Source organism: Buceros rhinoceros, unplaced genomic scaffold (genome assembly GCF_000710305.1).
Source record: "Buceros rhinoceros silvestris isolate BGI_N320 unplaced genomic scaffold, ASM71030v1 scaffold19081, whole genome shotgun sequence".
Lineage (NCBI taxonomy): Eukaryota > Metazoa > Chordata > Aves > Bucerotiformes > Bucerotidae > Buceros > Buceros rhinoceros.
In genome coordinates this window covers 35,159-48,552 of record NW_010392730.1, presented here as the reverse complement: position 1 = coordinate 48,552, position 13,394 = coordinate 35,159, and the positions used below count along the sequence as shown (strand labels likewise).

At 36.3% G+C, this 13,394-nt stretch overlaps 1 protein-coding gene across 1 annotated transcript in view; it reads left to right on the top strand.

Moving 5' to 3' along the window:
* The window catches only part of LOC104500881 (ryanodine receptor 2-like), a gene marked incomplete at its 5' end in the record, with an annotated part of 37,103 nt that overhangs the window by 1,328 nt on the left and 22,381 nt on the right, over window positions 1-13,394 (top strand). The window contains 9 exons of the mRNA XM_010144606.1: window positions 447-575; window positions 1,668-1,772; window positions 4,580-4,661; window positions 5,796-7,099; window positions 7,468-7,532; window positions 9,337-9,484; window positions 10,951-11,037; window positions 11,561-11,779; window positions 12,819-12,949. Coding sequence (XP_010142908.1) covers window positions 447-575; window positions 1,668-1,772; window positions 4,580-4,661; window positions 5,796-7,099; window positions 7,468-7,532; window positions 9,337-9,484; window positions 10,951-11,037; window positions 11,561-11,779; window positions 12,819-12,949 — 2,270 coding nt within the window. The remainder of the gene's footprint in view (window positions 1-446; window positions 576-1,667; window positions 1,773-4,579; window positions 4,662-5,795; window positions 7,100-7,467; window positions 7,533-9,336; window positions 9,485-10,950; window positions 11,038-11,560; window positions 11,780-12,818; window positions 12,950-13,394) is intronic.

The following is a 13,394-nucleotide window of genomic DNA, read 5'->3' as shown; positions in this document are numbered from 1 at the left end:
AAAGAGGAATCACGCACATAAAGCGACATTTGCTCCCACTGTTGACTAGATGTCAAGCACTCAGGATAAAGAGAGATTGTTTAATGAACAGCATGCAGCATGGTAGTACTACTGGTAGTATTGCTTTTCAGAATGCAGGCAGTTGTATTTCTAAGAGCAGATACCAATAGATCTAATTTATTATTATTATTATTATTTTGAGATTTGCTGTGGGTTTTTCTATTATTTATTTCCATTTATTTGTTTTCCTGTTGATTCCGTTGAGTTGAAACTACAGTTCTTGAACTGATACTCGAAAATCATTGGGGCGTTGTTTAAAACCTTTCTAAACTAAATATTTTTTGGAACTAGAATGCTATCTAATGTTATTTTTCTTATCTTGAATAACTGATTAGAGGCAGTTTGATTACATAATCTTTTTTGTGCTTCTCACAACTGTTTTTTAGGAATCCATTAGTGATTTTTATTGGTATTATTCTGGGAAGGATGTTATTGATGAGCAAGGACAGCGAAATTTTTCCAAAGCCATCCAGGTTGCAAAACAAGTTTTCAATACTCTTACAGAGTATATCCAGGTAAATCAGTTTCATTGGAATTTAGTCCTTTGGTTGTATGCAAGATAAAGTTTGTTTTGTTTTGATTTGATTTGGCCTAAACTGCAGCAGAGTTATCCACTTTTAATCTTCACTTATAATCCATTGAGAAACTAAGGTCAGGGCGAAACACATTTGCTGTTTAGTAGGCAGAACACTAGATTATATTCTTTGTCAGGAATAAGGCTGGATTAAGGCATCAATGCTGTGTTTGAAACACTGAAGCCACACATTACATCTGAAGACTGTAGAGATGTACTTGAGGTGGACTCAACTTCCTTTATTAGGAATTCAATGTAACTTAGTTCTTATTTAATTCCTCGTGTAAATCTGCCAACAATATTACAGTTTGTTTCTGCATACTATGTCTATATTATTTCATTCAAATGAAAATCATTATTATGAAAATAGCATTTTATAGTTAATGAGGATGAAATGAAATAGGACTGAATAGATATGAGTAGAAGCAGGTTGTACGCATGTGCATTAAATGTATTTAATGCATACATATTTGGCAAGTCACAAGTAGCATTGTTATCTGGTAAAGATTTTGTTATCCTTTCAGACTTCAAAAGATTTTGTATTCCTCTTCTTCAGAAGTTGGAATTTTTGGAAGGGTATTCTGAAGCACTGTGTTCTACAACAGCTAGAATATACTGGGGGGATAAAAATCAGGAGTCTCATTCTCTAATCCCTTATGCCAATTTTGCATTAACCTTCTATAAAGTTATTCATGATTTACAGAACTCCATAGGGAAGAATCAGCTTGAAGATTTTTACCCCTTTAGCATTTGCAGTTTAAAGTTGCAAATAACACTTTTTGCTGTTCTGAACTTGTAAATTTGGACTTGGCTAAAACAGAGACAGAATGGCTATTAGAAATAGACATTGATTACAGTCACTGGTGTTATTAAATAGATAATTTATACATATTTGATTTTTCATAGCAGTTTCTGAAGGACAGCCCCAAGCTGTGTGCTGCCTGTATACCTTCCTTCCTGTTTTTGTTGAATGTCTTGCAAATAAACTCTGCTTTTTTTTTTTTTTTTTCTGTTTTTGTTACATGAATGGTAGGGGCCATGTACTGGGAATCAGCAAAGTCTGGCACACAGCAGGTTGTGGGATGCAGTAGTTGGTTTTCTTCATGTATTTGCCCACATGCAGATGAAGCTGTCTCAGGTATCTTTTTGCTTTACTTTTTCCTTTTTGAGTACCTAACTTCTTTGTAAAAGATAAACACACTTGTTAATATATTTGAGTCATTAATAACAACAGTTAATAGGAGAAATATGAGGAAAATTAAGTGACAGAAGTGATAGAATACAACAGAGTTGAGGGAGTAAATTATGAAATCGTAGTGGTTGTGAATAGCAGGCCTGTGATTTGATTACTGGCCACAGGCACAAAGCCAATTAGATCAAGCTGCAAGTGAAGTGTGTCACTGCTAGAAAGAACTAGCCCTTGCTGTCTTTCATACCAAAGTACTGTCACAGTGTTTTCTGCAATTTTGCACAAGCCTTTCATATAGGGCCCGTCTTCATTGATGTGTCCTGCAGTGAACCCTAGTTCATCATTATCGAACCCTAATTCAACATGTCTGCATCTAAGCCGTTTCTAACTCTTAGCTGAGAAAAAGAGTAATCAGACCTTAGAATGGGTGAATTGCTTTTGGATGTGAGTACCCATTTCATAAACTATAGAAATGGTGTAGGGGACTGGTATAGACAGCTCCTTAGGGGATTAAAATTAGGTAAGAAGAATCTTGTCCTTAACCTGTGCATTATTCAGCTTCTTACCTTTTTAAAAGAATTACACATCTTATTTGAATGTAGTGATTCTAAATTTTTTTTTACATAATTTGATATTCCCAGAGAGAAGTGTCATAAGCTTAGAAAGGTTTTAGTTGTTAAGCAATACTGCTCTGAAGGCTCTGAGGGTTTTAAATTTCATTTGGCTCCAAATGTTTCCATTCTTTGCATAAATTAGCATTGCTCAAATGATTTTTCTCCCTGCCCTTGGGACTTTATGGCTAAAAGCAGAATTTGTGCCACAGGTACGTTTCTCATTCTTTATAGCTTTATAGAGGTGGTCTTCTAGCAAATGGCATCACAGTGAAACCTATTTTTCGAGAGTGATGTATTGAATTTCTACTGAATTGTATTTATAAGTACTTGTAGATACTGTCCTTGTTTTGGATTATATTTGTTGTTTTAAGAATTGAAAAAAATTGTCAATGTTTGTGTAGGCCACAGTGGTGGCTATTGTGCTTTCTTCCTGTACCACTAAAGCAACATGGAACGCTGTATCTAAGTTGTTACTGGCAACGAGTCAAACACATGGTAGCTATGTGTTGATTGAGAAATCATGTGGCTGTTGGCAAGATTTGTTTTTACAGTAACGATGAGTTTATAGTATCAGCTGTGTCTGGAGTGGTTTCATAGCATCTGTTAATTACTGCATCTAGAAAATAATGATACTCGTCCTGCCACTTCAGAGCCAAGAAGCTTTGCACAGCGAGATGCATGATAGTGTGCTGTTCTGTGGGATGACAGAAACACAGTCTACTCCAAATGAATGATAAACAGCGATGGTGTCTTTCTTTTGTGTGGAGCTCAAGCTCTTGGCTTTGGAGAACTCCTTTGGGGAGCCAGCAGAGCCTTAGACATAAACAGAATAGACATGGGCTCTTTTATTCATTTATATTTATTGCAAGAATATAGTAATAAACTTTTCAGATTCTATTGAAATACCAGTTTTCAAAAATGTAGAGTATGGCTAAATAGATTTATAAGGAGATGCCATATTGCTTTTATCTGTTAAAACTGCCTGCCTAGGCTATGTATTCATTTTTTGTTTTAAATCCGGAGTTTCCAGAGCACTTTTGGAGAATATTTGAAATAAGTTTTAAATAGGAACAAAACAAAGTCACTTTTTTGGTTTTGGGGGTTTGGGTAGGGTTTTTTGGGGCTTTTGTTTGTTTGTTTTTTCTGTGTTTTCCTCTCTAGTATTGTACTAGGAAGCAACAAGGCGATATTGGTAATACTTCTTCTTAAGAAATCTCTGTAAGGCAGAAAATAAAAGTAAAATTTTTAATCTAACGAACAAAGATCACCCAGGCTGTAAGCAGCATTTGAAATAAGATTTATAACAAAAACTTACAAGACAAATCAATTAGAAATCTTTATTTCCAGTTCGTGCTGTTTTCAGTGCAAGATCCAAACTGCCATAAAGTCCCTAGTACTAGTACCTAGTTCCTCTTGCTAATCCCTGAAGTCTAGCAATAGTCATGTGTGCCTTATCAATGGCGTGATGTGGCAATGTATCACTGGGGAAGAAATTAGGTCGTTGAGTAAATCTGTCCAGGTAGACTCTGGGTTGAAATCGCTGGAAAACAAAATAGTAAACTTGACAAGATGAATGAGATAAAAGATGGCTAAAAGAATGAATGTCATGTGTATTTAAGGGTATACTAATGGAACTTTATTAATAAATATTTTGAAATTTTATTTCAACTTTTCTTTCTCCCCACCTTCCACCCCGCAATTCAGTTGCCTATAATGGAATCACTCATTTTGAGTCATGTTACTCTGACCTGTATGTGCTGCTGCCATTATTTTTACAAGGCTTCGTAGCTGTAAAGTTGGTTATACCAACAGTGGCAACATTTTAGCTGGTTTGAAATATTATACAGGCATCATCTGTGAGCTTGACATAGTCAATATTGCTTTAAGTTATTTCATCATCTTCAGATTTCATTTTGTCTTTATTAAATTACTGTTTTCTAGATGGATGATCGTAAATTTTTGATCCTGTAAATGTACTGCAAGGAAACAAGCAATTAAATATATTTTCACTGTATTACCAGCTTTGACGGTGCTAGCTTCTTAATTTCAAAGTCTCATTTTTACAGGGTGAATTAAGCACATGCATATATAAACCTCGACGAAGTCAACAGGTATTATATATATGTTGTGTTCATTATTTAGGATTCCAGTCAAATTGAGTTACTGAAGGAATTAATGGATCTTCAGAAAGATATGGTTGTCATGTTGCTGTCCATGCTGGAAGGTAGTAAAAATTTTAATTTTAAATCCTCCTTCACAGTTGTTCTAGCAAAGTTTTTACTTTTGTGGTATTCTTCATGTGAGAAATATTTTTCCTCATTTTCCTTTGGGTTTTTAATTTTCATGTGTCAATTATGAGAAGAGTTATTAGATCTTAAAGTGAATGGGAGATTTATATAGTCAGTATGATATAGTTTACATTAATTCTAAATGTCAGAATTGTATAAAATCCAGCTCTGACAGAAGTTTTACATTGTTTCCATGAACTTGGCTTCTCTTTTAGCTTAGATGAAAAGATTTTTTTGCTATTGAAATTGAAATCCTCAGTTCTAGGAACTGAATAATTTATCAATCATTTATTAACATCTTTATTATATTGCATTTATTTTAGTAATGTTCTTAATGTGATCTCAGTGATCATGAAGAAAGGGTTTGATTCGTATAGTGACTGGGTTCAAGGTCCTCTATAGCTGTTACCTGAAATTATGATTCCCCAGAGAATGTGATCATTGTCAAGAAATATTACTTTTTCTGTAGCTCCTTTATGGTATTGTATTAGTGCTTCCAATACTAGATTAACCATACATACATATAGATTATCCAAAGATCTGTTTTTCCTTTTTGCTTCTTACATGTATCTTATCACATTTATTTTCTTGAGAGAGCTGGGCGGGCTCTAAATGCAGCATAGATTGCAGTGTAGCGTACATTGCTCCTGTTACTGCTTAGCTCATAGAAGGTTACTGAGAAGCAAAGTAAATTCTTAGTATTGTAAGGCTGTGCTTCATGAGCTACTTGTCCTAATGTGACACTAGTTCTGTGTTGCACTATAGCAAAATTCATAGTATTCTGCCTCATGTTTAGTACTATGTTAAATGTAACAGATGTCTCTCTGTAGGGCTTGTCAGTTCTTCCTTTCTTTGATGGCAAATACGTAGTCACTTATGTTTTTCCAAGTCTTAGGGTAGTGTCATTAGTAAAAGATTTCTGATTTTACAGCTAGCTTTCTCATGTGAGTGTGTTAGCCAATAGTTTATGATTCTTACTGCTTATTATTTCACTAGTTATTAATATACAGTTTTCTTTGCCAAAGCATTTGCTGCCATCAGTGTTTCTAACTTCATTTCCTCACACCTAGGTAATGTTGTGAATGGAACTATTGGCAAGCAGATGGTTGATATGCTTGTGGAATCGTCCAACAATGTGGAGATGATTCTGAAGTTTTTCGATATGTTTTTAAAATTGAAGGATTTGACTTCCTCTGATGCATTCAAAGAATATGACCCTGATGGTAAAGGGATAATTTCAAAGAGGGATTTTCACAAGGCTATGGAAAGCCATAAACATTACACCCAGTCTGAAACTGAGTTTCTGCTATCATGTGCTGAAACAGATGAGAATGAGACTCTGGACTATGAGGAGTTTGTGAAACGTTTCCATGAACCTGCCAAAGATATTGGTTTCAATGTTGCTGTTCTCCTGACCAACCTGTCAGAACATATGCCCCATGATACTCGCCTGCAAACTTTTCTTGAACTATCAGAGAGTGTGCTGAATTACTTTCAGCCCTTCCTCGGCCGCATAGAAATCATGGGCAGTGCGAAGCGCATTGAACGAGTTTATTTTGAAATAAGTGAGTCAAGTCGGACTCAGTGGGAGAAACCTCAGGTAAAAGAGTCAAAGAGACAATTTATATTTGATGTTGTAAATGAAGGCGGAGAGAAAGAAAAGATGGAGCTTTTTGTTAATTTCTGTGAGGATACCATATTTGAAATGCAACTGGCTGCCCAGATCTCTGAGTCAGATCTGAATGAAAGGTCAGCAAATAAAGAGGAGAATGAGAAAGATAAGCCTGAGGAACAGGATCCTAGAATGGGTTTCTTCTCTCTTGTGACCATGAAGTCAGCATTAGTAGCTCTCAAGCATAATTTAATGACTCTCATGAAAATGCTCAGCATGAAAAGCCTAAAGAAACAGATGAAAAAAGTGAAGAAAATGACTGTGAAGGACATGGTCATGGCTTTGTTTTCTTCCTATTGGAGCATTTTGGTGGGTTTACTGCATTTTGCTTGTAGTGTCGTCCGGGGCTTCTTTCGCATCATATGCAGTTTGCTGATTGGAGGAAGCCTAGTAGAAGGAGCAAAGAAAATCAAGGTGGCTGAACTGTTAGCTAATATGCCAGATCCCACCCAGGATGAGGTGCGTGGGGAAGGAGAAGAGGGGGAGAGGAAGCCAACAGAAACTGCGTTGCCTACAGAAGACTTGACAGATCTGAGAACTTTATCAGATGAGAGTGATCTACTCTCAGATATATTCGGTTTGGATTTGAAACGTGAAGGTGGACAGTATAAATTGATCCCTCACAATCCAAATGCTGGTTTGAGTGATTTACTAAGCACTCCCTCCTTAGCTCCAATGCCTCAGGTGCAGGAAAAAATCCAGGTAACTGTACCGTTTATTTCTGCTGTATGTTTCTCTTTCATATATTAAGTATAATCTTGACACAAAATCTTTTTCTGGGATTCGTGGCATGTTTTTTTTTAAGGAATCACATATACTGTTGTTTACCCTCTCTGATGTCATAAACTTGAATTTCCACAGCTTTCTCCACGTACATGGTTAAGTATGTGGTGATTTGGTTTACTTTTAATTCAGTGTTAAAATATCTCTTCGTTAATGTAAATTGAAGGATCATCTCTGTGTTTCAATTGTTTTTTTAAACAAGCCTAATATTTTGCACTCTGTGTGTGCTTCTAACTAACTCTGTGCAGTGTAATAGGTTTTAGATGGTTTCTAATGACTTCCTGTAGGAGCAGGTGAAAGAAGATGAAAAGGAAGAGAAGGAGGAAACAAAATCTGAACCTGAAAAAGCAGAGTATGTATCATTTTGATCCTATGAAATGTGGTTTGTTTCACTGAAAAAACAGCTTGATTTGTACTTTGTTACCTTTAATTTTGTGTCCATTAATGTTCAACAGTTAGGATTTTTTTTAACCATCCTCCACATCCATACATATTTGCAAGGTAATGCCATGTAAGTATTATTGTTCAGAGATTTTACAATTTCCCTCTTCCAGCAGCATTTGTAGTATCAGTTTAGTTTCTTTTGGAATATGTTAGATTCATTAAGTTTTTCTTGGGAAGTCTGAAAGATCTAAGAAAATCCCTTAAAAAACTTGTAAGAGCACCTGGGTTCCAGAAACTAGTTATCCATTAGTGGCAGAAGCTGAATCTGTTTTGCCCTTCCCATTTACTATGACCTGTCTTGAGTTATTTGAATTTTGCAAAATCTTAATATTCCAATGTAATTTTAATGAATTACTGAGTACTCTCACATCTGTATGAAGAACAAGTGTTAGCATTTGATAAATGATCATTTTAATCTTTTTAGGATGTAAGTCTAATGTTAATGAGATTCACTCAGAATAAAAATAGTGCAAAGCAAAACATAGTTCTTTGTTTTAAACGGTAAAAGGTGTGGTACTCCATACCTGTATTTTATGGTTCCTGATACATGTACAATTCTAATACAGGTATAGTTCCTTTGGCTGGTATGTCACTTGTCAAAATTCTAAGTGGGTCCCTTAGCATCAAGCTCTATCCTTATTGTTCTCCTTGGATGACAAACACTTCCAATAGCAAGTCAGCAGAACAAATTTCTAACTCAGCCAATATAACACTGTGAAGGAAGGTCTTGTTGACTTTTGAAGGCCACTTCACTGTTGATTGTTCCACTTGACTGTATGTGCCAACAGACTACAGTGATACCTGCAGTCTCTGTGAGGAGTGCAGTGCCTGGCGCCATTAGCTGCTCTGAAGCCACTCCTTGCATAACACAAACTTTCAAGTGAAAGTTTATCAAGTGTATTCTAGTAAGAAAAGCAGCTTAGGATATCAGTTATTCTGTTCGTAGATAGGTACAGAGAAATTAATAATGTAGCTTATAAGTTGCCTGTTGCTCTGGTTTGGCCTCAATTGAACTTCTGTGATCCTTTCATCTATCATGCTGTCAGGTCAAATCAACTTCTAAGAAAATTCAGTTCCTTAGATCAGGTGTCTGGAGAAGGCAGCGCACTAACTGATTTTCTGTGATAAGACAGCATGGTGATAATCACACATTAAATGCTGTCAAGCTTCCTTATTCCAGTCTCCTCCTGGAGTGGGGGTACTTATGAATTCCTCAGGTGGGCAGAAATACAGAGATTACAACTTGAAGTTTCCCTTGTAAACGCAAAATGTTTTCTACCTTTGTGGGAACCAGCTAGGTCAAGTGCATGAGATTGGAGGGGAGCAGTTAGACATATAGGCACTCATAAGACATACAGCTGTCAGCTTACATACACATCACAGCGCAAGTATTATCTGCACAATTACGAAGCAGACCGTCGGTAATAAGATTGGTGTGTTCTTGATTACCAGTCTCTACCAGTTAGCATCCTCACTTCAAGGTGCCACACCAGTAAGTATAATCATCAGTGAACTTAACCAGATTGTCACCCTTGCCAGTGCTTTGGACTGAAGAGGGATATGTCTCCTTGTTATTCATGTGTGTGAACTGCATGAGTTCTACTTGAGCCTCGTGAAAAGATGCAATGTCCGCTTTCAAGGTGTAGTTTTAATTTTCTGTTTAGCACTTTTATTAACTTCACGTATTATTTTGGCTTCATCTGTGTCATAAGAGGAGAAGATGGAGAAAAAGAAGAGAAAGCCAAGGAAGACAAAGGGAAGCAGAAATTAAGACAACTTCATACTCACAGATACGGAGAACCAGAAGTTCAGGAATCAGCTTTTTGGAAGAAAATCATTGCATACCAACAGAAGCTTCTTGTAAGCTGTTCTCTAGACTATGTGTTCAGCTGTTGGCAGGGATGTGTACTGCCAATATTATTCTAACAATTATTATTATTCTGTTCTATTATTATTATTCTAACAATGCACATTTGCATCTGATGAACCTCATTTTTCTACCCACCATCATTTATAGAAAGAACATAAAGGCAAAGGTTTGTTAGAGAAAAAAACATTCATGAGAGGAAAAAAAACCACACACAAATAATGTGGTAGGCAAGATATTAATTCGTATGAAGACAATTATTGCCTTTTTATGTTAATAAAATGTCCCAAATTTTCACAGCAGCTTGTGAGCCTGTAGGATTTGTCTTTCCCCAAATTCTCCTTAAGAAGAATTTAATAAGATACAATGCTTAGCCTTAAAGTCGTAAGAAGAGTTATCACAGATTTTTCTGTGAAATGGCGAATTATTATTTGAGAAACCTCTCAAAACCTGTGAAAAATAAGACTAAGTAAAATAGTATAAGTGTATCTGAGAGTATCTCAGTAAAACATTATATCCTTGAGTTTGCTGTAGAACTATTTAAAATCCATGCTTTTATTGACTAGGAGATTCCACACATATTCTGTGAGGCTACTGTGAAATGCAAAGCAAAGAGAAATACACTCTTGCTATATATCTAGTAGATATTGTGTAGGGACTTCTGATGTGAGTCACACAGCAAACCAACAAAACTGCAGTCACAGTCTTAACAAGGAATTAGGTGTTTAAGATTTGCTTTTGAACTCAGATTCATTTTTTAGTCTAATCATATAGCAGTCATCCAAATTTAATTTCATTTTTCTTCTTATAGTCTCATTTAATAATTCACTAATAGTATTCACTAATCTATGGTTGGGAATGAAAAACGGAGGAATTCTCATGTGAGAGTTAAAGCATTCAAAATGCAAAATGTGTGTAGAAAGATTTGTAAATTGTCAGGAAGGGAAAAGGTACATTTCTGCTATACTTTCGATAGCATCATAATGTGAGAGAAGCTTTCTACTCATAGTACTTAGGTCACAGATGAACTTTTTGCTGATCTGGTAAAAATGCAATTGATTTTGGAATAGAAAAAGATTTAAAATAAACTTATATGCAGACAATTTGTATGCAAGAGTTTTGAGGTACAGGGAAGATGGAGGTTTCTGTATTACTATTACACTGACATTGTCATGTCTGTTGTTTTTAAGGGTGTTGAGAGGATAACACAAAAGATGTAAGAGGCAATTAGAAATTCGTCATCTCTTTCTGCGTGCAGTGAAACAAAAGGTCCTTTATCCGTTATTTGACATATGGAGTAGGAGAGAAATGGTACAATATATCACTCAAAATGTTTGATTTTTCTTTTTTCTTCCTATTTATAGTTCTATTAAAAAGCTCCATAGGAGTAAGAAACAAAAAAACCCCATGCAACAACCTAATAATGATTGTGGTATTTATATTCTGTTTCTATTTTCAGAATTATTTTGCACGAAACTTTTATAACATGAGGATGTTGGCATTGTTTGTTGCTTTTGCCATCAACTTCATCCTGCTTTTCTATAAGGTAAACTTGTCAAAATGCAACTTTTTAAATGGTATTCTGAAAAATATTCAGGTGTGTACAGCAAGGAGAGGTCACATCATCTTAAGCTGCCTAAGATATCACTGATCTTTCTCAAGACTTTTAGTATTGTCAGTGCAACTCTAGAGTCTTTAGGTTTGAATCAGTTTCCGGCAGAGCCCAGCTGGTAAAGACTATATGTGGGAATGTCGTGAGTTGACTGCGTTTCTTCTGAGAGGGCTATGCCCTTTCTTGAATTCGAGATGATAAAATTCAGCACGGCCCAAATTTGGTACTGTGAGCGGAGAGTGAAAAAAAAAAAATTAAAAATGAATACTGTCACAGATTGGTGTAGCAGGATGAAAGGGTCTCTGAGAGGTATTCTCTGTGAACATTTTTATGCAAAAATTTCTTTTCTTTCATGTCCTTGGTATCACTGTTTTCAGTAATACTTCTTGATTGTAGTACTGTAAAGTTCCTTTCAAGAGAATGCAACTGTAATATCAAGATTAATTGATTTAAATAGGTCTCCACCTCCGCTGTGACAGAAGAAAAGGAAGTTCCTGTGGTATCTGCTAGTGAAAGTACCAAGTTGAACAGCCTGGAAAGTGATAACGAGAGAGTCATTGCAGTGCATTATGTCCTGGAAGAAAGCAGCGGCTACATGGAGCCCACGCTGCGGATTTTGGCCATCCTGCACACAGTCATCTCATTCTTCTGCATCATAGGGTATTACTGTTTGAAAGTAAGAAAAAATAAGCATTGTTTTTTCTTCTAGATCCCAACTTTTTTATCCATTGAGTGGTATATATTGGAACAAAGTCATAGCAACTTTGCTTAAGCTGTTGCCGGAACGTGTAAAGAAACATTATTCTTGTAGCATACACAGAAATTGTCTGTTGGGTGATGCGTGAATTTAGGAAGTTACAGGCCAGAGCCTTTTTTGCTGAGCTGACACAGCATCAGCATTAGCACCATTACCATATCAGCTAGACGCTTACAGCAGTAACCTGTATCAGAAGCTGCTTGTGGCTGTCAAAGACAAGCTGTGAATGTACATGGCTAGAGGAAGCTAGGTGACAGTGTCTGTATTACTCGTCTGTCAAGTGGAGCATTTGAAGAGCATGCAGCATTTTGGACTGCCACTGTTGCATGTTGTGTCTACAGGGGGTACCTACTTATACACCCTGGTGGTAGTGTTTTGGCAGGTTTGGGGTTTTTTCTTTTTTTGGTCAGGGTTTCTTTTTTGTTGGTTACAGATTCCTAAGAAAAGTCCACTCACTGCGACCACTAGTTAGATCTGCCTTCTCAGAGTGTACCTTTGAATGTCATCCAGATGGTGGAAGAGAGTTGAGGGTAAAGTCTGATCTTTACTGCTCAGGTGTCTCAGCTGAAGGCAAAGAATTACAGAGCACAAATCAAGCATAGGGAATGTGAATGTGATTTAAAAATTTACCTTTTAACTGCCTCCAGCCTTTCTTGGCTCTCTGCTGTGAAACCACTTTGCTTCCAACTGTGAAACGTTTTGGTTTTTTACCATCTTTTTACAACTGTGTGGTACGACTGTGTCGTTATGTGATTCTGAATGACCCGGTCCTTGCGTGTCTATAGATGCTGTAGGTTTGCAGTGTTCCAGGCAATTGTGAAGTCTTTTAATTCTTTTAAATACTATTCTTGCTTTGTTCAGCTTTCATACTTAATTTTTCTTGACAACCAACTTTTCTTAAGAACTCGCAGATGTGGCAGTGCATTTTAAATAATTCCTGATTTTTTTTCAACTGCAGGTTCCACTGGTTATTTTTAAGAGAGAAAAGGAAGTGGCAAGGAAATTGGAATTCGATGGACTGTATATAACTGAACAGCCTTCAGAAGATGATATTAAGGGACAGTGGGATAGACTTGTAATCAATACACAGTGAGTTTTTACCTACTCTGTCTCTTTATAGCTTTTCCAGGAATTGTTCTTCAATCTCCACAATTATGTAGTTGATCATCAAGCTTGTCTGAAATAAACTATCGTAAGGGATATATTTCTAGTAAGCATACACAAAATATTTCAGGCACCTGTTATGCTAATACTTACTATTGCTTTTTAATCTTACTCATTCTCAGGTTTTTGCTTTAATATTATTTCTGTTCCGTAAAAGAAAAAAAAAACATTGCAATGAACTTTTGTCAGGCACAGTGATGATTGTATATTTCTTTCAGTTCAAGAGTGAACTGTGCTTTGCATCCTTTTCGTGTACGGGGACAATCTTGAGGGCTCTCCTTTAGGAACATATTTAATAAGTCCCGACTCTGCCTGATGACACTGTGTGATCCAACTGCTTTAGAACCCTGCCTGCAGGCATTGGCTCTGC